Source organism: Rhinoraja longicauda, chromosome 38 (assembly GCF_053455715.1).
Source record: "Rhinoraja longicauda isolate Sanriku21f chromosome 38, sRhiLon1.1, whole genome shotgun sequence".
Taxonomy (NCBI): Eukaryota; Metazoa; Chordata; class Chondrichthyes; order Rajiformes; family Arhynchobatidae; genus Rhinoraja; species Rhinoraja longicauda.
In genome coordinates this window covers 16,830,270-16,852,190 of record NC_135990.1, presented here as the reverse complement: position 1 = coordinate 16,852,190, position 21,921 = coordinate 16,830,270, and the positions used below count along the sequence as shown (strand labels likewise).

The 21,921-nt window shown below is 46.8% G+C and overlaps 1 protein-coding gene across 5 annotated transcripts in view; it reads left to right on the top strand.

Moving 5' to 3' along the window:
* The window catches only part of vps13c (vacuolar protein sorting 13 homolog C), a 288,791-nt gene extending 269,968 nt beyond the window's left edge, over positions 1 to 18,823 (top strand). For 4 of the 5 annotated variants that reach the window (XM_078429970.1, XM_078429968.1, XM_078429967.1 and 1 more), the window contains 4 exons: positions 10,973 to 11,064; positions 12,488 to 12,608; positions 13,867 to 13,956; positions 18,442 to 18,823. In XM_078429970.1, coding sequence (XP_078286096.1) covers positions 10,973 to 11,064; positions 12,488 to 12,608; positions 13,867 to 13,956; positions 18,442 to 18,531 — 393 coding nt within the window. In that variant the 3' untranslated portion in view covers positions 18,532 to 18,823. Of the gene's footprint in view, positions 1 to 2,573; positions 2,954 to 10,972; positions 11,065 to 12,487; positions 12,609 to 13,866; positions 13,957 to 18,441 lie in introns of those variants that run through there. The other variant, XM_078429969.1, reaches the window with a different exon arrangement.
* Positions 18,824 to 21,921: the final 3,098 nt, after the last annotated feature.

Below are 21,921 nucleotides of genomic sequence, written 5' to 3'. Positions count from 1 at the left end.
TCGACCCGAAACGTCACCCATTCCTTCTCTCCAGAGATGTTGCCTGTCCCGCTGAGTTACTCCAGTTTTTTGTGTCTATCACCTCAAAACTAGTTGGATGCAAAGACTGTAGATGCTGATTAATACACAAACAACACAAAGTGCTGGAGTTGCTCAGTAGGTCAGGCAGCATCTCGGGAAAACGTAGATGGCCTTTCGGCTCGGGACCCTTCTTCAGACTGATTCGGTCCGCTGAGTTACTCCAGCACTTTGTCATTTCACCTTAAAACTAGGCACAATGGTACTGGTCTGCACAAACAAGTCCTCCTTCACCAGCTGCCACACCATGCAGTTGACACGACTTGTTACGGCTCACATTGTAGCCCCTGCTTTCTTCAGGACGCCGCCACCAACAGGACGCGCTCGGTCAGCTGTCTCTTTGTCCGCTCCAGCTCCCCCTCCATAACCTCCTCCTCCCCGGAGTCAAGGTGGGAGCTATTGGTGACTGTGGGGAGAAGCAGATGGCGATGGAGGGGGGAGCGGTGGAGCGGACAGAGCGACAGGAAGAAGTGGCAGCTGGGAGAGGGGAAGGGAGGGAGCCCCACGGAGACCGAGCGCAACAATAGACAATAGACACAAGAGGAGGCCATTCGGCCCTTCGAGCCAGCACCGCCATTCAATGTGATCATGGCTGATCATTCTCAATCAGTACCCCGTTCCTGCCTTCTCCCCATACCCCCTGACTCCGCTATCCTTAAGAGCTCTATCTAGCTCTCTCTTGAATGCATTCAGAGAATTGGCCTCCACTGCCTTCTGAGGCAGAGAATTCCACAGATTCACAACTCTCTGACTGAAAAAGTTTTTCCTCATCTCCATTCTAAATGGCCTACCCCTTATTCTTAAACTGTGGCCCCTTGTTCTGGACTCCCCCAACATTGGGAACATGTTTCCTGCCTCTAACGTGTCCAACCCCTTAATAATCTTATACGTTTCGATAAGATCTCCTCTCATCCTTCTAAATTCCAGTGTATACAAGCCTAGTCGCTCCAGTCTTTCAACATATGATAGTCCGGCCATTCCGGGAATTAACCTAGTAAACCTACACTGCATGCCCTCAATAGCAAGAATATCCTTCCTCAAATTTGGAGACCAAAACTGCACACAGTACTCCAGGTGCGGTCTCACTTGGGCCCTGTACAACTGCAGAAGGACCTCTTTGCTCCTATACTCAACTCCTCTTATTATGAAGGCCAACATTCCATTGGCTTTCTTCACTGCCTGCTGTACCTGCATGCTTCCTTTCAGTGACTGATGCACTAGGACACCCAGATCTCGTTGTACGTCCCCTGTTCCTAACTTGACACCATTCAGATAATACTATTCTTACCACCAAAGTGGATAACCTCACACTTATCCACATTAAACTGCATCTGCCATGCATCCGCCCACTCACACAACCTGTCCAAGTCACCCTGCAACCTCATAGCATCTTCCTCACAGTTCACACTACCACCCAGCTTTGTATCATCTGCAAATTTGCTAATGGTACTTTTAATCCCTTCATCCAAGTCATTAATGTATATTGTAAATAGCTGCGGTCCCAGCACCGAGCCTTGCGGTACCCTACTAGTTACTGCCTGCGTCCTGTTGGTGGCGGCGCCCTGAAGAAAGCGCTGTCCCCTGGGGCTACAACGTGAGCCACAACAACAACCGTGTCAAACAGACAGTGCAGCATCGGGTGATGAAGGGCTCACTGGTGCCCCTTGTGGGAGATGTCGGCATCTCAGCCAGGAGTTGCTCTCCACCACCTCCCTCCTTCTCACTCACCTTCCCAGTGTGGCACCAACAGTGGCTGAAACTGGTGGAGCAGCGAGCCCGGGCGATGCTTTTATATCCATGAAGCCCTGGCCATCGTCCCCTGGCAATAACACAGGTCATTGTGGAAACGGGACCCCCTGTTGTGGATTGTTTACATAAGAGTGAGTTTATGTAACTCGCCTATTATGTAAGTCGGGGAGTGCCTGTATATGATACGATACGATAGAACTTTATCCCAGATTGGTCTGCCGACAGTCATAAAACACAACAAGATGCATGAAACACGTACACACGAGAAACACCTCTGTACACATGACAATAATAGACCTATATTTAAATTTTCTCGTGCTAAAATACTGCATACAGCAAGCTTGAGAATAGATGGAAGGCTGGTGTGTTATGGTTCATGTTTCTTTGTGCCTCCTCTACTAAACTACGTCTCTTCCCAAACTGAAACCTCCTGTGATTTTTTCTTGTAGCTTTCTCTTTAGTTTAGTTTAGTCTAGATATACAGTGCGGAAACAGGCCCTTTCGGCCCACCGGGTCCGCGCCGACCAGCGATCCCCGCACACTAACACTATCCTATACCCACTAGGGACAATTTTTTTTTACATTTACCAAGCCAATTACCCTACATACCTGTATGTCTCTTACACTGCTTACTTTTTTGTTTATTTTAGTAATGTCCAAAATTGTTAAATGAAAAAGCATTTGACTCATGGCTTGTTAATACGACAAATTTCTAACCTTTCTCCTTTCTCTCTTTAAACATGCAGCCAGATACGGATTGAGATCTCAAATTTTGTTCTGACGCTTTACTCTCTTTTCTTTTAACCTGTTTATTTTGTATGTCGCTGCAACAAATGTAAATACATTTAGATTTGTAATATATATATTTATTGGATCCATTCTACATTACAATACCACATTCCATCTTGAATCATCTTGTACTTTGGATAAACTACATTACAAATGAATCTGTAGTCTCATCAGTAAATATACCGGTTGTAAATGTTTCATGACCGTGAAGAAATATATTCTGAAACACCAATAATTCTGCTCATGACACTTGGCTTCTCTTTTTCTATATTTACTGTGATTATTTATTCCCTCTTCTATTGTATGAATAATGACCTCCACCTAGAATTAAAATAAATATGGGTTGTATTTTAATTATGGTTTTATATTTTCTTTTTGTTGTATTTAATCTCAGTTTGATTTGTGGTGGGATATCGTTGTTTTGTTGCCTTGCACTGAAGCAGAAAGACAGACCAATGTTAGTGTGACCAGAACACTGTGCAATGATTGTTAGCCGATTGAACCACAGTAACGCACAGCATGGAAACCGGCTACTTGGTTTACCAGGTCCACATCGACCAGTAGCACCTATCCGTCTTAATCCTATCTTCCACCTCTTGACCTGTGGACTTCAATGCCAAGGCAGTTCAAGTGCTGGTCTAAACACTTCTTAAATCCTGTCAGTAATTCTGCTCCACTGCTCCCTCCAGCAATGTGTTTCAGATAGTCACTACTTTCTGGAGAACCCCTCAGATCCCCTCTAAATATTCCTTCCCCTAGAGCTCTAGGGGCTAGTGGAATCAAGGGATATGGGGAGCAGGCAGGCACGGGTTATTGATTGTGGACGATCAGCCATGATCACAATGAATGGGGGTGCTGGTTCGAAGAGCCGAATGGCCTCCTGCACCTATTTTCTATGTTTCTATGTTTCCTTGACACTTAATCTATATCTTCCAGATGTATTTACTTCAAAGGGAAAGGTTTCCTGCAGTTTGCCCTACCTATACACCTATCCCTATCCCTATACCCTATAACTTTATGTTCCTCAATTATGGCCCATCCTGGTCTCCTTGTAATTGAAACACTCCATCCCAGGCACATCCTGGTCAATCTCGTCTGCACCTTCTCCAGCACGATCACATCTGTACATTACATGGCTAGGACAGGTTTGGAGGGACATGGGCCAAATGTGGGCAGATGGGCCTGGTGTAGCTGGGACATGTTGGCCAGTGTGGGCAAGATGGGCCAAAAGGCATGTTTCCACATTGTTTCACTCTAGGACTCTATGACATCGTCCCTATAGTGTGGTACCCAGAACTGCACACTGAACTGTAGCAGTGGACCCAACACCGTCCCGTGTGGCACACTGCCGCTCACAGGCTTTCAACCTGAAAAACAGTTCAATGTCGCCCTCTAATTTCTTCCTCCTGGCCAATTGTCCTTGTACATCAGTCACTGAAAGGAAGCATGCAGATACAGCTGGCAGTGAAGAAAGCTAATGGCATGCTGGCCTTCATAGCGAGAGGATTTGAATATAGGAGCAAAGAGGTCCTACTGCAGTTGTACAGGGCCCTGGTGTGACCACACCTGGAGTATTGTGTGCAGTTTTGGGGATCTCCTCCTCCTCCTCTCAAATCTCCTAATTTGAGGGAGAACATCCTTGCTATTGAGGGACTGCAACGTGGGTTCACCTGGTTAAATACCCGGGATGGAGGGACTGACATACGATGAAAGAATGGGTCGACTGGGCTTCTTCACTGGAATTTAGAAGGATGAGAGGGGATCTTATAGAAACATATAAAATTCTTAAGGGATTGGACAGGCTAGATGCAGGAAAAATGTTCCCGATGTTGGGGGAGTCCAGAACCAGGGGTCACAGTGTAAGAATAAGGAGTAGGCCATTTTAGGACTGAGATGAGGAAAAACTTTTTCACCCAGAGTTGCGAATCTGTGGAATTCTCTGCCACAGAAGGCAGTGGAGGCCAATTCACTGGATGTTTTCAAGAGAGAGTTAGAGCTCTTAGGGCTAATGGAATCAAGGGATATGGGGAAAAAGCAGGAACAGGGTACTGATTTTGGATGATCAGCCATGATCATATTGATTGGTGGTGCTGGCTCGAAGAGCTGAATGAGTCCATTCAGCCCTTCGAGCCAGCACCACCAATCAATATTGGAATAGTCACTCCTGCACCTATTTTCTATGTTTCTATTTTTACTTGGATAGCACACACTGGATCCCTTGCGATCTAATATTCCAGACTAGCCTACCATGCTGAACCTTGTCAAATGCTTTAAAGGCCATGGAGACGTAAGCCAGCCTGCCCTTGCAAATCTCTCAGCCATCTCTACAAATCTCATGGCTATATTACACTTTATCAATGCTGAATATTCAGAAATGTTTAAACAATATAAAAATTGTTGTAAATTGTTGTAAATTGTCCACCTGATCTCAAAGTTATGAGTGAATCAATTGGGGAGTGGGTTGTGCAGCGGTAGAGTTGCTGCCTCACAGCGCCAGAGACCCGGGTTCGATCCTGACTACCGATGCTGTCTGTACAGAGTTTGTACATTCTCCCTGTGACCGCGTGGGTTTCCAACCACACTCCAAAGACGTACAGGTTTCTGGGTCAATTGACCGTGGTAAAATTGTAAATTGTCCCTAGTGTGTGTAGCATAGTGTTAGTGTACGGGGTGATCGCAGGTCGACACGGTCTCAGTGGGCCAAAGAGCCTGTTTCTGCGCTATATCTCTAAAGTCTAAACTGAATTTCCAATCGCACGTTAGGTTTGAGTGGCATTGCCAGGGCAAGGGCAAGGCATGTGGGAATCAGGAAGCCTGGATGATGTGAGAAATTCTGGCTTGGTCAAGAATAAGAAAGAAAGAGCCAGGTTTGGGCAGGTGGGATCAAGTGTGTCCCTGGAAGAATTTAGGGGACTGAGGAGCATGCAGAAGGAAATCTGGAGACCATAAAGTGATAAAATTAAGGAGAATCCAAATAAAATTCAGGAATCAAATCCAAATTGTATGTAATTAATGGAATTCAGGTAACTAGGGAGAGAATAGGACATGTGAAAAAGCAGAGCAGTTATCCGTGTGGAGACGGGCAAGGTCCTCAATGAGCATTTCTCCTCTGTTGAATGAGCATTTCTCCTCTCCATGAAGAAAAACGATGGCTTGGGACGGCTAATCTGAATGCCTTTAGGACAGTTTGTATAAATCTCCCAGTCCCGAACAGATATATCTCAGGATGCTGTGGGAAGCCAGAGAGGAGATTGCAAGAGCCCTAGCTGAGATATATGCAACATCGCTCCACACCGGTGAAGTGCCGGAAAATGATAGTGGCTGTCGCTTTGCCTCTATTTAAGACGGGGTACAAAGAGAAACCTGGGAACTATAGACCAGTGAGCCGAACGTCTGTGATAGGTGAGCTACTGGAGTGGATTCTGAGAAACAAGAAAAGTGGGAATTCAAACCAGGGCAGGGCCTTCACAGTGAATGGGAGGGCCGCAGGAAGTGTTCTGGAGCAGAGGGACCTATCTTGGAATGCAGGGACAAAGTTTCCTGAAGGCAGCATCACAGGTAGATGGGGACGACCGCTTTGTTTTACATTGGCCGTCTTTAGTCAGGGTATTGAGAATAGAAATTGGGACATTACTGTTGTACAAGACATTGGTGAGGCCGCATTTGGAGTACCCTGTTCAGTTTTGGTCACCCTGTTTTCGGAAGAATGTTATTAAGTTTGAAAGAGTGCAGAGCTTTAGGGAAAAAGTTGGGCGGGCTAGGACTTTATTTCTTGGCGCCTAGGAAGTTAAGGGGTGACCTTGTAGAGGTGGATAAAATGATGAGAATCGATTGGGTGAATGCATAAAAGTTTAGCTTTATTTATGTGTACCATCGTACAGAGAATGCTTTGTTTTGCATGTTATTCAAACAGATCAGTTAATACCATATGTAAAACAATCTAAACAAACTCAAGTACAATAGACAAACCATCCCCCCTCTCCCCTGACATCAATCTGAAGAAGGGTCTCGACCCAAAACGTCACCCATTCCTTCTCTCCATAGATGCTGCCTGTCCCGCTGAGTTACTCCAGCTTTTTGGGTCTATCTTAGGAAGAATCAGAGTGCAGAATATAGTAGAACATAGAACATAAAACAGTACAGCACATGAACCATTTTCGTCCCACAATGTTTGTGCCGAACATGATGCTGTTAAACTAATCTCATCCATATCCCTTGCACTTCCATGTATCTATCTAAAAGCATCCTAACCGCCACTACCTTATCTGCCTTCACCACCAATGCGTTCCAAGCCCCCACCACTTTGTATTTAAAAAATTGCCCCGGATATTTCCAGCAAACCTTCCCCTTCTCATCCTATACCTAAGCCCTCTGGTGTTGGACATTTCCATACTGGGACTGTCTACTCTATCTATGCCTCTCATAATTTTAAATACTTCTGTCAAGTCTCCCCTCAACCTCCGATGTTCCAGAAAAACAATCCAAGTTTATCCAGCTTTGCCTTGCAGCTGAAGCCCTCTAATCCAGGCAGCTTTCTGGTAAACCTCCGCACCCTCTCCAAAGCCTCAAACATGCTTCCTGTAATGGGGCGATCAGAACTACACACAATACTCCACATTTGGCTTAACCAAAGTCTTATAAACCTGCATCATGACTTACTGACTCTGACAGTCAAAGCCCCTGGCAATGAGGGAAATGAAGGACTCTTCACCCTGGCAGTGAAGAAAATATTGTTCTGACAATTGTAGGGCGACAGTTCCATAATAGGATAGTGGTGAATTAGACTGAGCCCTGGCTCATGGAAGGTCTGGTAAAAGCCAGATAACAGAAGGGAAGAAGCCGTTCCTGAGTCTGATGGTGCGCACATTCAAGCTTTTGTGTCTTCTGCCAGACGGGAGCAGGGAGAAGAAGGAATGATGGGGTGGGACAGGTCTTTGATACGCTGGTTGCCTTTCCAAGACAGCCTGGTACATGAAATCAATGTTGGGAAGTCTAGTCAGTGTGATGGACCGAGCTATATCTACAACTCTGTGCAATTTCTTGCTGTCTTGGGCAGAGCTGTCCCCACACCAAGGTGTGATGCCGCCCAAAAGCATACGTTCAATGGTGCATCTGCAGAGGTTTGTGAGAGTCATTGTAGAAATGCCAAATTTCCTCAGTCTTCTCAGAAAGTAGTCCCATCAACGTGGTTGGTCTATGACAGGTCGTTGGTAATCTGTTGCCAAGGAACTTGAAGCCCTAAGTCTCAAGAAGGGTCTCGACCTGAAACGTCACCCATTCCTTCTCTCCAGAGATGCTGCCTGACCCGCTGAGTTATCCAGCCCACCACAATGGCATTAGAGCTGATTTTGGCCATTGTGAATGTACAGGGAGTACAGTAGGGACCAAGAATGAATCCTTGTGGGCACTAATGTTGAGAATTATTGTGGAGGAGGTCACTTAACCTAATTGTGGTCTGTGGATCAGAAAGTCGAGGATCCAGTGGCAGCAGGGGGAGCTGATTCCTGGATCCAGGGGGTTGGAGATGAGTTTGGATGGGATTTTGGTGTTGAAGGTGGAGCTATCAGAGGAGTCCTCGTCTAGGTGTTCCAGAGAAGAGTTTAGGGTCAGGGAGGTGGCGTCTGCTGTGGAACTTATACCCACGGTAAAGGAATCAAGAACCAGTGGTGGGAGGTTTAAGCTGAGAGGGGCAAGATTTTATACACAACTGTGGGGCAACGTTTTTACACAGAGGATGATGGGTATATGGAACAAGCTGCCAGAGGATGTAGTGAAGCCTGATACAATGATAACATATGCAAGATACTTGGACAGGTACATGGACAGGAACTGTGAGAGGGATATGGGCCAAACATCAGCAAATGGGACTAGCTTACATAAGGCATTTTAGCCAACATGGACGGGTTGGGCCGAAGGGCCTGTATCCGTGCTGTATGACGATGACTATAGTTCTGAGATGTGATTCCCTGGCATTAGGCAAGAGGTCAGCCATTGAATCCCATGTGGAACCTAGTGATGGGACGGACTCTCAGACTGTCAGCAAGCACAGGCCAACACAACCATGGTCCACATAAACCTGGACCCACTGGGGCAGCAGTACTCAGGTGGTTCCCTTCATAGCCACTGGCCAGTGCCAGAACAATGGAGTCCATTGATACAGGTCCACCAAATGATACATTTCCTGGCAACTGATGGTCCGGCACCTCCTTTAATCCGGACAAAATCACGACAGCGCACTTGAAATCCATCCCGGAAGTGTCCCCCCGAAAATATGGCGCCTAGGCCGGGCTGATCTCGACCTCATCGGGATTTCCGCGGCAATCGGCGGGTTGAATTTGCCCCCTGCGGCCGGGACACTGGAACTCCGGCCCAGCCTGAGCCGGCAGATCCGTTCTCATCGCTCACGTCCGAGGCTGACTTTGCGGGCTGGTATCTCGGCAACCTAGGTGGGCGATCCCGGTACTTTTGGACTCCTTCCAAGGCCGTGACCTCTGCCTGACTGGCAAAACGGATAATGCTGGAACCAAGGGTGCCAGAAAATCCATGATGGACCTGCAATTACAATAAATGTTGGATAATTGTTGGATGAATATAGAAGTTGGGACGTAATGTTAAAATTGTACAAGGCATTGGTGAGGCCGAATCTAGAATATGGTGTGCAGTTCTGGTCGCCAAATTATAGGAAGGATGTCAACAAAATAGAGAGAGTACAGAGGAGATTTACTAGAATGTTGCCTGGGTTTCAGCACTTAAGCTACAGAGAGAGATTGAACAGGTTGGGTCTTTATTCTTTGGAGCGCAGAAGGTTAAGGGGGGACTTGATAGAGGTTTTAAAAATTTTAAGAGGGACGGACAGAGTTGACGTGGGTAAGCTTTTCCCTTTGAGAGTGGGGAAGATTCAAACAAGGGGGCATAACTTCAGAATTAAGGGACAAAAGTTTAGGGGTAACATGAGGGGTAACTTTTTTACTCAGAGGGTGGTGGCTGTATGGAATGAGCTTCCGGTGGAAGTGGTGGAGGCTGGCTCGATTTTATTATTTAAGAGTAAATTAGATAGGTATATGGATGGGAAAGGATTGGAGGGTTATGGTCTGAGAGCAGGTAGATGGGACTAGGTCGGAGAAAGTGTTCGGCATGGACTAGAAGGGCCAAACTGGCCTGTTTCCGTGCTGTAATTGTTATATGGTTATATGGTTATTCAGATAGGAGTGAGACACTGCTGTGTGTAAACTGGTTGCTTGATTTCCACATTACAGCAGTGATCCCACTGCAAATATAATTCTTTAGGTTCAATGTTTTTGGAATGCATGACATGATTTCTAAATTATTAAGGGTTGGACAGGCTAGATGCAGGAAAAATGTTCCCGATGTTGGGGGAGTCCAGAACCGGGGGGGTCACAGTTTAAGGATAAGGGGTAGGCCATTTAGAACTGAGATGAGGAAAAAAACATTTCACCCAGAGAGTTATGAATCTGTGGAATTCTCTGCCACAGGAGGCAGTGGAGGCCAATTCGTTGGATGTTTTCAAGAGAGAGCTAGGTTTAGCTCTTGGGGCTAACGGAATCAAGGGATATGGGGAAAAAGCAGGAACGGGATACTGATTTTGGATGATCAGCCATGATCATATTGAATGGTGTTGCTGGCTCGAAGGGCCGAATGGCCTACTCCTGCACCTATTTTCGATGTTTCTAAGGGTTTATGTGAGTGTTGTTGTTTCCTCCCCGTGTATATATGGCGGTTGACAAAATACTACAACGGTTTTATCGGCATGATTTCGTCTTCAAAGTTACATTGAATTTTAAGTTTGCGTTTTCTTTGGATATGGCTAACCGTTAATTAAACATCTTGGAACTGGTATTGGTTTCGACGGCTTGGAGTAACAGAGAACGTATTTGTTAAAATAGTTCATTTGCATGCATTCATCAGAGATCTGGCTGTTACATAGTGAGCTGGTTAATAGATGTTGGACAAAATTAATTTGTGGTGCTTCTCATCTTCACATCTCTCCTGCCTGACTAAACCTCATGTTGGTGGGCGTGGGCACTGGTGGGGATGGAGTCTGCGTTACTGTTATTTGGCTTTGATGGTTTGCTCCACTGCACCATCCTAACATGGCTTTGATGGTTTGCTACACCGCTCCATCCTAACATGGCTTTGATGGTTTGCTACACCGCACCATCACAACATTCAACTCATGCATTTTCCTCTAGCTGCCCATAACTGCTGAGGCTGGGTGGTAACCATGCCAACGGAAACTGCTGCCTACACCTGACACAAATTAAGATGTGTGTGATCTATTTAAATTCTGGTCTTTTTTGCAATGCCACTGAAGAAAGTTACTTGAATTTTGTTACAGAAGTTGGACATTCAAAAATTTGAAGGAGAGAGCTATCGTTTTCATTCTCCGTTGTATGGGAAGAAAAAAACGAATCTGCTCATCACAAACAGGTACGCAAGACATCAAGAATCAACCCCTTTTTAAGTTTAATTTAGTTTAGTTTAGAGATACAGCAAGGAAACAGACCCTTGTGATGGTAGCATTTAAGTGGCTTTTAGATAGGCACAAGGATATGCATGGAATGGTAGGGATATGGATCATGTGCATGTGGAAGAAATTAGTGGCATGACATCTATAATAGTAGTGCTGCCTTACAGTGCCAGAGACCCGGGTTCGATCCTGACTACGAGTGCTGTCTGTATGGAGTTTATACGTTCTCCGCGTGACCGTGTGGGTTTTCTTAGGGTGCTCCAGTTTTCTCCCACACTCCAAAGAAGTAGGTTATTTGGCTGGTGCAAATTGTACATTGTCCCGAATGTGTAGGATATAACTAGTGTACGAGTTGATCGCTGGTCGGTGCGGACTCGATGGGCCACAGGGCCCGTTTCCACGCCCTATCTCCAAAGTCTAAACCCCTGTACTCGATACCTGTCCAGTGATGGCGAACATGCCATTTGCTTCCTTCACCGCCTTATTTATCAGTCACTTTCATGGAAATATGTACTGGTATTGATTTATTTTAATCTACGTGGTGATTTGCAATTTATAGAAACATAGAAAATAAGTGCAGGAGGAGGCCGTTTGGCCCTTCGAGCCAGCACCGCCATTCATTGTGATCATGGCTGATTGTCCACAATCAGTAACCAGTGCCTGCCTTCACCTCGTATCCTTTGATTCCACTAGCCCCGAGAGCTCTATCTAACTCTCTTTTAAATTCATCCAGTGAATTGGCCTCCACTGCCCTCTGTGGCAGAGAATTCCACAAATTTACAACCCTCTGGGTGAAAAAGTTTCTTCGCACCTCAGTTTAGCTGGGAAATCACCAACCCCACTCCCCAAATTTGGGATTAAACCCTAAATTAATTAAACCTCAAATATTTAGTTAGATTATTATTTAAAATGGATGATTCCCTTAAATCAGAAAAATAGCTGTATCCTTCCAGAGTTGTGAAAGTTTTACCTTGGTGGGTGTGGGTCAGTTCAACAATGGGACCAGGCAGAAGAGGGCTCTGCCCATGGAGCCTGGGTGTGCCTCGAAATGGACCGCGCTGCGTCCACGCCACCAGGGAGGATTCCCATGGACCGCGCGGGGGGGGGGGGGGGGGGTGACTGTATCCTGGACCAGGATTGTAATATAGTTATTTAATATTTAGTATTAAGAATATTTGGTCATTTTTGTATTTGGTGGTGGGTGCGTTCTCATTGTAAATATTATTATTGTTCATAATTCAATAAATAGATTTTTGTAAAAAAACACAATTCCAGATTAACACTTCTGGTTGTCTGGTGGGTGGAAATGGAGACCTGTTTCATTCGCTAACCTCCATACAAATATTGACTTGTGCTCTCTTGTTTTGAAATGCTTTCTTTCAGGAGAGTGATCTACGTATGTGATGAGATCCTGAGCAATCTGTGTTGTGATTGGAATTACTCGTATGATGAATTTATCCGGCCTCCGACGTTGGAGGGGAGTGCGCTGAGCTTATATGTCAAGGTACTTTGTGGAGAGCACTGCCACTGCACATGGCATGGCTTTACTAGAGTCATAGAGTGATACAGTGCGGAAACAGGCCCTTTGCCCAACTTGCCCACACCAACCATGTCCCAGCTACACCAGTCATTCAGCATGGAAGCAGGCCCTTCGGCCCATCAAGCCCACGCTGACCATCGATCACCCATTCATACCAGTTCTATGTTATCCCACTTTCGCGTCCACTCCCTACACAGTAGGGGCAATATACAGAGGGGCAATTAACCCACACACCCGCACATCTTTGGGATGTGGAAGGAAACTGGAGGGAACCCACGCAGTCACAGGGAGAACATGCAAACTCCACACACAGACAGCACCCGAGGTCAGGATTGATCCCGGGTCTCTGGCGCTGTGAGGCAGCAGCTCTACCACTGTGCTGCCCTAATTACTCACCGTCATTTAAATTATTTTTAAATCTGTGAGGAGCGACCTCCTTGCTGTGCATAGCCTGTACACCCACTACCTCAGCTCAGCCTGTAGTTGGACAGTTGGTGCATAGCCTGTCCACCCACTACCTCAGCTCAGCCTGTAGTTGGACAGTTGCTGTACATAGCCTGTACACCCACTGTCTCAGCCTGTAGTTGGACAGTTGCTGTACATAGCCTGTACACCCACTGCCTCAGCTCAGCCTGTAGTTGGACAGTTACTGTACATTGCCTGTACACCCACTACTTCAGCCTGTAGTTGGACAGTTACTGTGCATAGCCTGTCCACCCACTGCCTCAGCTCAGCCTGTAGTTGGACAGTTGCTGTACATAGCCTGTACACCCACTGCCTCAGCCTGTAGTTGGACAATTGCTGTGCATTACCTGTACACCCACTACCTCAGCTCAGCCTGTAGTTGGACAGTTACTGTGCATAGCCTGTACACCCACTACCTCAGCTCAGCCTGTAGTTGGACAGTTACTGTACATAGCCTGTACACCCACTACCTCAGCTCAGCCTGTAGTTGGACAGTTGCTGTACATAGCCTGTACACCCACTGCCTCAGCTCAGCCTGACGGTTGGACAGTTGGTGCATAGCCTGTACACCCACTGCCTCAGCTCAGCCTGTAGTTGGACAGTTTCTGTGCATTGCCTGTACACCCACTACCTCAGCTCAGCCTGTAGTTGGACAGCTTAAAATTGGCAGCGCAAATATTACTTAGCTTGTCAGGAGAAATGTACAAAAATTAAACAACGATTAACAATGGCAACGATGTGTTTGGTTCTTTTCCAGGATCAGACCTTGATCGCCTTTACAAGCCCAAAAAGAGAGACTGAAGGTGTTGTGAGAAAGGTCACCCTCCAGAACGATGTTGTGGCAAAGGTAAATATTCTCATTGAAAGGGAAGTCAACAGTTGAAGCTCATGCAGCTTGTTCTTGGAAGATTTATTTCTTAATTCGTCATTGTAGACATCAGTCATGTTGAAAGTTTCCAGTTTTTGCACAGGATGATGGGGTGGTGAATGAAGCATACGACAAGCTTGCCTTCATAGAAGGGGTCATATAATACAAGACAGGACATTATGTTGCAATGGCACGGTGGCACAGCGGTAGAGTTGCTGCCTCACAGCGCCAGAGACCCAGGTTCCATCCTGACCATGGATGCTGTCTGTACGGAGTTTGTACCTTCTCCCCTTGACTGCGTGGGTTTTCTCCCAGATCTTTGGTTTCCTCCCACACTCCAAAGACGTACAGGTTTGTAGGCTAAGTGGTATAAGTGTAAATTGTCCCTCGTGAGTATGGTAGTGTTAATGTGCAGAGATCAATGGTCAGTGCGTACTCGGTGGGCCAAAGGGCCTGTTTCTGCGCTGTGTCTCTAAACTAAACTAAACTTTGCCAAATATTGGTGAGATATGTTGTCTATATGGACTTCAGTAAGGCATTTGACAAGGTTCCACATGGAAGGTTGATTAAGAAGGTTAAATCGTTGGGTATTAATAGTGAGGTTGCAAGATGGATTCAACAATGGCTGAATGGGAGATACCAGAGGGTAACGGTTGACAATTGTATGTCAGGTTGGAGGCCAGTGTCTAGTGGAGTGCCCCAAGGATCTGTGTTGGGTCCACTGTTGTTTGTCATTTACATTAATGATCTGGATGATGGTGTGGCAAATTGGATTAGTAAATATGCAGATGATACTAAGATAGGTGGAGTAGTTGATAGTGAGGTAGAATTTCAAAGTCTACAGAGAGACTTGGGCCTTTTGGAAGGGTGGGCTGAAAGATGGCAGATGGAGTTTAATGCTGATAAGTGTGAGGTGCTGCATTTTGGTAGGACAAATCAAAATAGGACGTACAGGGTAAATGGTAGGGAATTGAGGAATGCAGTGGAACAGAGGGATCTGGGAATAACTGTGCATTGTTCCCTGAAGGTGGAATCTCATGTGGATAGGGTGGTGAAGAAGGCGTTTGGTATGCTTGCCTTTATAAATCAGAGCATCGAGTATAGAAGTTGGGATGTAATGTTGAAATTGTACAGGGCATTGGTGAGGCCGAATCTGGAGTATGGTGTGCAGTTCTGGTCGCCAAATTACAGGAAGGATGTCGACAAAATGGAGAGGGTACAGAGGAGATTTACTAGAATGTTGCCTGGGTTTCAGCACTTAGGCTACAGAGAGAGGTTGAACAGGTTGGGTCTTTATTCTTTGGAGCGTAGAAGGTTGAGGGGGGACTTGAAAGAGGTTTTTAAAATTTTGAGAGGGACGGACAGAGTTGACGTGGGTAGGCTTTTCCCTTTGAGAGTGGGGAAGATTCCAACAAGGGGACATAGCTTCAGAATTGAGGGACAAAGGTTTAGGGGTAACATGAGGGGGAACTTCTTTACTCAGAGGGTTGTGGCTGTATGGAATGGGCTTCCGGTGGAAGTGGTGGAGGCTGGCTCGATTTTATTATTTAAGAGTAAATTGGATAGGTATATGGATAAGAGGGGATTAGAGGGTTATGGTCTGAGTGCAGGTAGATGAGACTAGGTCAGGGAGAATGGTCGGCGTGGACTGGTAGGGCCGGACAGGCCTGTTTCCATGCTGTAGTTGTTATATGTTATATGTTATATGTTATATGTTATATCACTCTTGAGTATTGTGTACGGTTCTGGTTACAACACTATAGGAAGGATGTGATTGCATTGGAGAGAATTGAGGAGCTTCACCGGGATATTTCCTGGATTGGAGGACTGTAGTTATGGGGGAGATTGAATAGGCTGGGCTAGTTTTCCCTGGAGTGAAGGGGATATCCCCTCACCCCAGGGAAAACAAGGGCCATATGATTGTTGAAAGACTGGAGCGACTAGGCTTGTATACACTGGAATTCAGAAGGATGAGAGGAGATCTTATCAAAACGTATAAGATTATTAAGGGGTTGGACACGCTAGAGGCAGGAAACATGTTCCCAATGTTGGGGGAGTCCAGAACAAGGGGCCACAGTTTAAGAATAAGGGGTAGGCTATTTAGAACTGAGATGAGGAAAAACTTTTTCAGTCAGAGAGTTGTGAATCTGTGGAATTCTCTGCCTCAGAAGGCAGTGGAGGCCAATTCTCTGAATGCATTCAAGAGAGAGCTAGATAGAGCTCTTAAGGATAGCAGAGTCAGGGGGTATGGGGAGAAGGCAGGAACGGGGTACTGATTGAGAACGATCAGCCATGATCACATTGAATGGCGGTGCTGGCTCGAAGGGCCGAATGGCCTCCTCCTGCACCTATTGTCTATTGTCTATTATGCGGCAGTGGTAGAGTAGATGGTCAGAATTTAGTTTAGTTAAGAGATACAGCGCAGAAACAGTCCCTTCGACCCACCAAGTCCGCACGACCAGCGTTCCCCGCACACTAACACTATCCTACACGCACTAGGGACAATTTACAATTTCACTACAGCCAATTAACCAACTAGCCTGTACATCTTTGGAGTGTGGGAGGAAACTGGAGGTCCCGGAGAAAACCCACACCGAGAACGTACAAACTCCACACAGACAGGATGGAACCCAGGTCTCTGGCGCCATAAGACAGCAACTGTACCGCTGCACCACTGTGCTGTAAACTTGTTCCCATGGCAGGGGTATCAAAGGCAAGGTTGCATTGGTTAAACGTGAGAGGAAGGCGTTTTATAAGGATTCTGAGGGTATGTGTTTTTACACAGAATGGTTGATATCTGGGGAACACAGTGCCACAGGAGGTGGTGGAATCAGATGATGCCATCACTACATTTAAGAGACATTTAGGCAGACACTAAAATGGGCAATAACTAGAATGATAGGTTTCTAATGGAGGTAAGTGGGATTAGTGTAGATGGGCAAAATGACGATCATGGATAATGCTCAGCATCAGCCAATGTAATCATACGTCTGTGGCAGTCTTAAGAAGGTTCTCAACCCATAACATCACCCGTTCCTTCTATCCAGAGATACTGCCCGTCCCGCTAAATTACTTCAGCATTTTGTGTCCATCTTCGGTGTAAATGAGGACCTGCAGTTCATTCCTACAGGTAACCACACGGTGCTGTGGCTACGCATCCCTCTTGTGGTTGGGCTGCCATACTGCAGCGTGGCTCTCCTGCGAGCTGGCACAAACAATGCTCTTGTTCACAGAGTGCTTACACAGCACAGGCAGCCAAGGGACTCTTAAAATCATCCCAACTAATCCCATTCCCCTCACACTCTTCCAAGGGCCCCACAAATTCTCTCCCGCTGCCTTTTAAACTATTGTATCTGCTTCGTTAGCTGCTCCTGGTCATACATCACAGTCCAGATCACTGCCTCAAACACGGCCTGCTTCTGTGCTTCACAACTAGATCAGTGTCGATGGGTGGGTATGTGGAGAGGAATTGATAGAATTAGTCTGAGAGCTAGCATGCACTCAATGGAACGATGGGCCTCTTCCAGTGTCATAAGGAAAGTTCAAGATCAAGGAAGTGAATGTATATTTCTGTCAATGATGCAAGACCAGATAGGTTCATAAGTTCTAGGAGCAGAATTAGCCCATTTGGCCCATCAGGTCTACTCTGCCATTCAACCATGGCTGATTTATCTCTCCCTCTCAACCCCATTCTCCTGTCTTCTCCCCATCATCTCTGACGCCTGTACTAATCAAGAATCTATCTCTGCTTTAAAAATACCCATTGACTTGGCCTCCACAGCCATCTGTGGCAATGAATCCCACAGATTCACCACCCTCTGACTAAAGGTTTGTGAGATGTGAGAAACGTGAGAAGGGGCTTCAAGGTAGTTTAGACAATTGGGGTGAGAGGGGGAACAGTTGTCGGGGTGCCAACCAGGGTCCTCCAAGGACCGGGCTTGGGCCACGTTATTCATGATCTGTACTGAAGGGCTGAAGGGAACAAATATATCTGCAAGTTTGCCGATTAAGCTAAACTAGGCGGCATTGTAGGTTTGGAGCAGGGTGGAGAGAGGCTTTGAGGGAATATGGACAAGCTGAGTGAATGGGAGAGAAATGACGGATGGAATACAATGTGGAAAAGTATGGTCATCTTTGGCAATCAAACTGAAAAACAGACGAAGTGTGGCACAATATTCACAGGGGGAACCAGAGGAGCTGTCGTTTGTTTGGGACGTGTACAATTTGAAGCTTCATATTTATGTTGCAAGGTAGCAGGTAGAGCATTCATATTGATGTGCTTTATTACCATTAAGCTGCAGTGATCTTGGAGTGAACGTGTGAGGTTTATGAAGTTGATGCTTGTGCTTGTGTGGTTCAGCTGGTGGTCGGGGCCAGTGTGTAGTGTGAACGTGTGAGGTTTGTGTGGTTCACCTGGTGGTCTGGGCGAGTCTGCAGTGTGAACGTGTGTGTGCTCGTTTACAGAGGATGCTGGATGCCTTGGAGGAAGCTCGGACTGCCAGCCGCCAGCAACGGCTGGTGAAGCAGAAATCTCTCCGCTTCTCCAAGCCCTGACCTCATTCACACCGCCTCCGCCTCGCACCAAATCAACACCATGACTTTTCTACGATATTTTCATTTGCACTGCAATTATACTTTCTTACTCTCATGAAATGCAATTTCTCAAAAGTATGTGTACTGTGTGATGAAGTGCTGCCTATTCCAAGCCCAGAAATATGGGTTAGTATCAAAATCAATGTGTATTGTGTATCTCAAATTGTTGATCTGATGTAATAATTTTATGCTAATTTTGCACTTACAAAATTATTCTGTATACTTGTTGGTAAATAAATTGAATAATATGTTGGAAACAAAATAAACCAGGTTTCCTGGATTCTGTCCTTTTTTTTAAACTCAAACTCGCACAAAAACTAGCCGTACCATGCTGAACCAGCTCAAAATACAACCAGTCCGATCATGCTCATGATCAAAATAGGATTAAAAATATCTGTCAAACTTGAACTGCATTACCATTGCTACTGAGAATCCTTGCAATGTCTTTGAAATATGTACAATTTTTAAAACACATTTAACATTTGGATTTTTGACACTTCAGATTGGCTGTCTCAATGAAAGATTTGGTCTGCTTGTCCAATCTGTACCATTTTATGTCTGCAGTATGAAGCCATATCTATTCCCATTTCTTTGATCGACTTCATTACTGATTGAGTGGCCTTGCTGAACTGCCAATCGGCTACCTCTATCTCTACTGCAGCACGGTGGACCAGCGGTAGAGTTGCTGCCTCACAGCGCCAGACACCCGGGTTCCATCCTGACTACGGGTGCTGTCTATGTGGAGTCCGTACGTTCTCCCTGTGACCACGTAGGTTTTCTCCGGGTGCTCCACTTGCCTCCCACACTCCAAAGATGCATAGGTGTGTAGGCTTATTGGCTTGGTAAACCTGTCCCTGGTGTGTGTAGGATAGTGTTAATGTGGGGCGATCACTAGTCGGCACAAACATGGTGGGCCGAAGGGCCTGTTTCTGCGCTGTATCTCTAAACTAAAAAAAACTAAACTACTCCAATGAATGCAACCTATGAGCACCAATGCAACACATCCCTGCACATTAACACTATCCTTCTTGTGTTTGAGGCAGCAGAAATTATGTAACGCCCTCCAGGCGCTGTAGCCAGTGCAATGTGCTGTTGTCAAGGGCCGTGAGGTCTACCCCTCCACCAGGGGGCAGAGGACAGTGCAGTCGAACATGCCGTGCTGCGCTGTTTGCTGGTCTGCTCCACACACGCAGGCTGCTGATGGACGCAACCCCCAACGATGCATGTTGGCGTTGAACCGGCCGACCCCTGTGCGGAACCGGTTCAGGGCGACCCACTCTTTGCGGGGCGTGTCCGAGCCGGGTGGGGCTGTGGTGTTCGGTGCGACAGTGAATTGAGGAGGTGGCGATGTCTGTTCCCAGCTGGTTCTCCATGCTCCTAGTATGGAGCCACAGAGGGTCGCTGCATGACGGGAGAAAGGGTGACGAGATGACAGGCGTGGAGGTCCCAGTTGCTGTGAATCCTGGGCGAGGTGGTGCAAAGGATGTTTGGCGTCCGATGGTGCCTTGCACACCAGCCTATGAGTGAAGAACTCTCTGCGAAGCTTGGCGGGTGCGATAGTCTGAGTAGGGCGTAGGCAGCCAGTGATGATCCACATGGTGTCGTTGAGGATGGCGTCTAGCTTGCTGGTATGAGCGCTGCGACACCATGCTGGGGCGGCGTACTCAGCGGCGCTGTACACGAGTGCAAGAGCACTGGTTCCAAGAGTAGATGTCCTGGCGCCCCATGACGATCCGGCCAAGAAACGCAGGAGGTTGTTCCGTGCTGAGACTTTAGCACGGAGAGCTTCAAGGTGTTGCAAACAGAGACAGCAGAAACACTATCCTAAACACACGAGGGACAATTTACATTTATACCAAGCCAATTAACCTACATTTCCAATTTCCAACTAATTTGGAATTAGTTTGGGATCTGGGGAGGAAGCTTGCTGGTGGGGTTAGTCTAGAACAAGTGGGTTGGCCAGTCCAGTTAGTTTAGGAATGATGCAGACTGGAAAGAACAGGACAGTTTGTTTTTACTGATTTATTTTTTGGGGATCTCAGGCTCACGGGCGTGGTGGGCCTTTATTGCCCATCGCCAGTTGCTCATGAGATGGTGGTGATGTGCTGCCTTGGACAGCTACTGTCCTGGGAAGATGGCCCCCAGAGGAGGTGTCCAGGGCTCAGACTCGGCGATGAGGAAGGACCAAACCCAGCGTACAGTGTGACACGGAGGCACTGCGCAGGGTCCTGGCGTTTGCACAAGGCACCTGTGAACCACCGAGCAGGGACCTGCCCAGGAGACCCAGTGCCAGTGGCTGGCCCTGTCTGTAGGGGGAAGCTGCCAGCCTCTCACCTCTCACCACTGATTGGCCCTGCTCTTTAAGAGCAGGATGTACCTGGGCAATTTTCCAGACCGTCAGATGGTAACTGGGGAAAGCCTGGCCAGAATGCAGCTGGTTCTGCAGAGTAGACAGAGTCATAGAAACAGCATGGAAACAGGCCCTTCAGCCCAACTTACCCACACCGGCCAACACGTCCCATCTACACTAGTGCCACCTGCCCGCATTTGGCCCATATCCCTCCCTACCTCTCTTCTCCACGTAGCTGTCTAAATGTTTCTTAAACATTGCTATAGTCCCAGCCTCAACTACCTCCTCCAGCAGCTTGTTCCATACACCCCACCACCCTTTGTGTACCTGTGCAAATGTTTCTTAAACGTTGCAATAGATCTGAGATGTTACCTGGACTTATAGACACAATTCACCGATGGCTTAAGGAGTGATCTCAATTGACTGCAGACTGGCTTCTGTGCGGTGAAGATCTCAGGAGGAAGCCATGGCTCATCGACTCAGCACCTCCGTCTGAAGAAGGACGTGAATGCTTCACCCTTATCTTCATCCATGGTGGCAGATGGAAGTGGTGCCGCTCCTTGTGCCAGTTGATTGGTAAACCCATGTGTGTGAGGAGCTGGGCAACTTGACCTGTTGGCCCAGCTAAGGGTCTAGTCTCTGGTGAGCCCCCAAATATTGATGGTGGGGTTCACCAACATTGCCATTAGATTGCCATGAGCTTTGAAGAGGGAGTGATGCAGTAGGATTAATTTAGGATTGAGAACATCATTGATTTGAGGTTCGTTAGCCCTGGCTGATTGGCTGTGGAGTTGGTGTAGACTCTGGAGTTACTCCAGCTTTTTGTGTCTGTCTTTAGTGCAGATTAATACAGGTCTGGGAAGGGAATGTGGCAGTGGGGTCAGTTTGGGAAGAGCCTGGCATTTGGATCGTTGCAGCTGAAAGGTCTTTGAGGTAGAGTGGTGCTCTGGGATTAGAGTCATTCAGCATGGATACAGGGCCCTCGGCCCCACCTGCTCTTG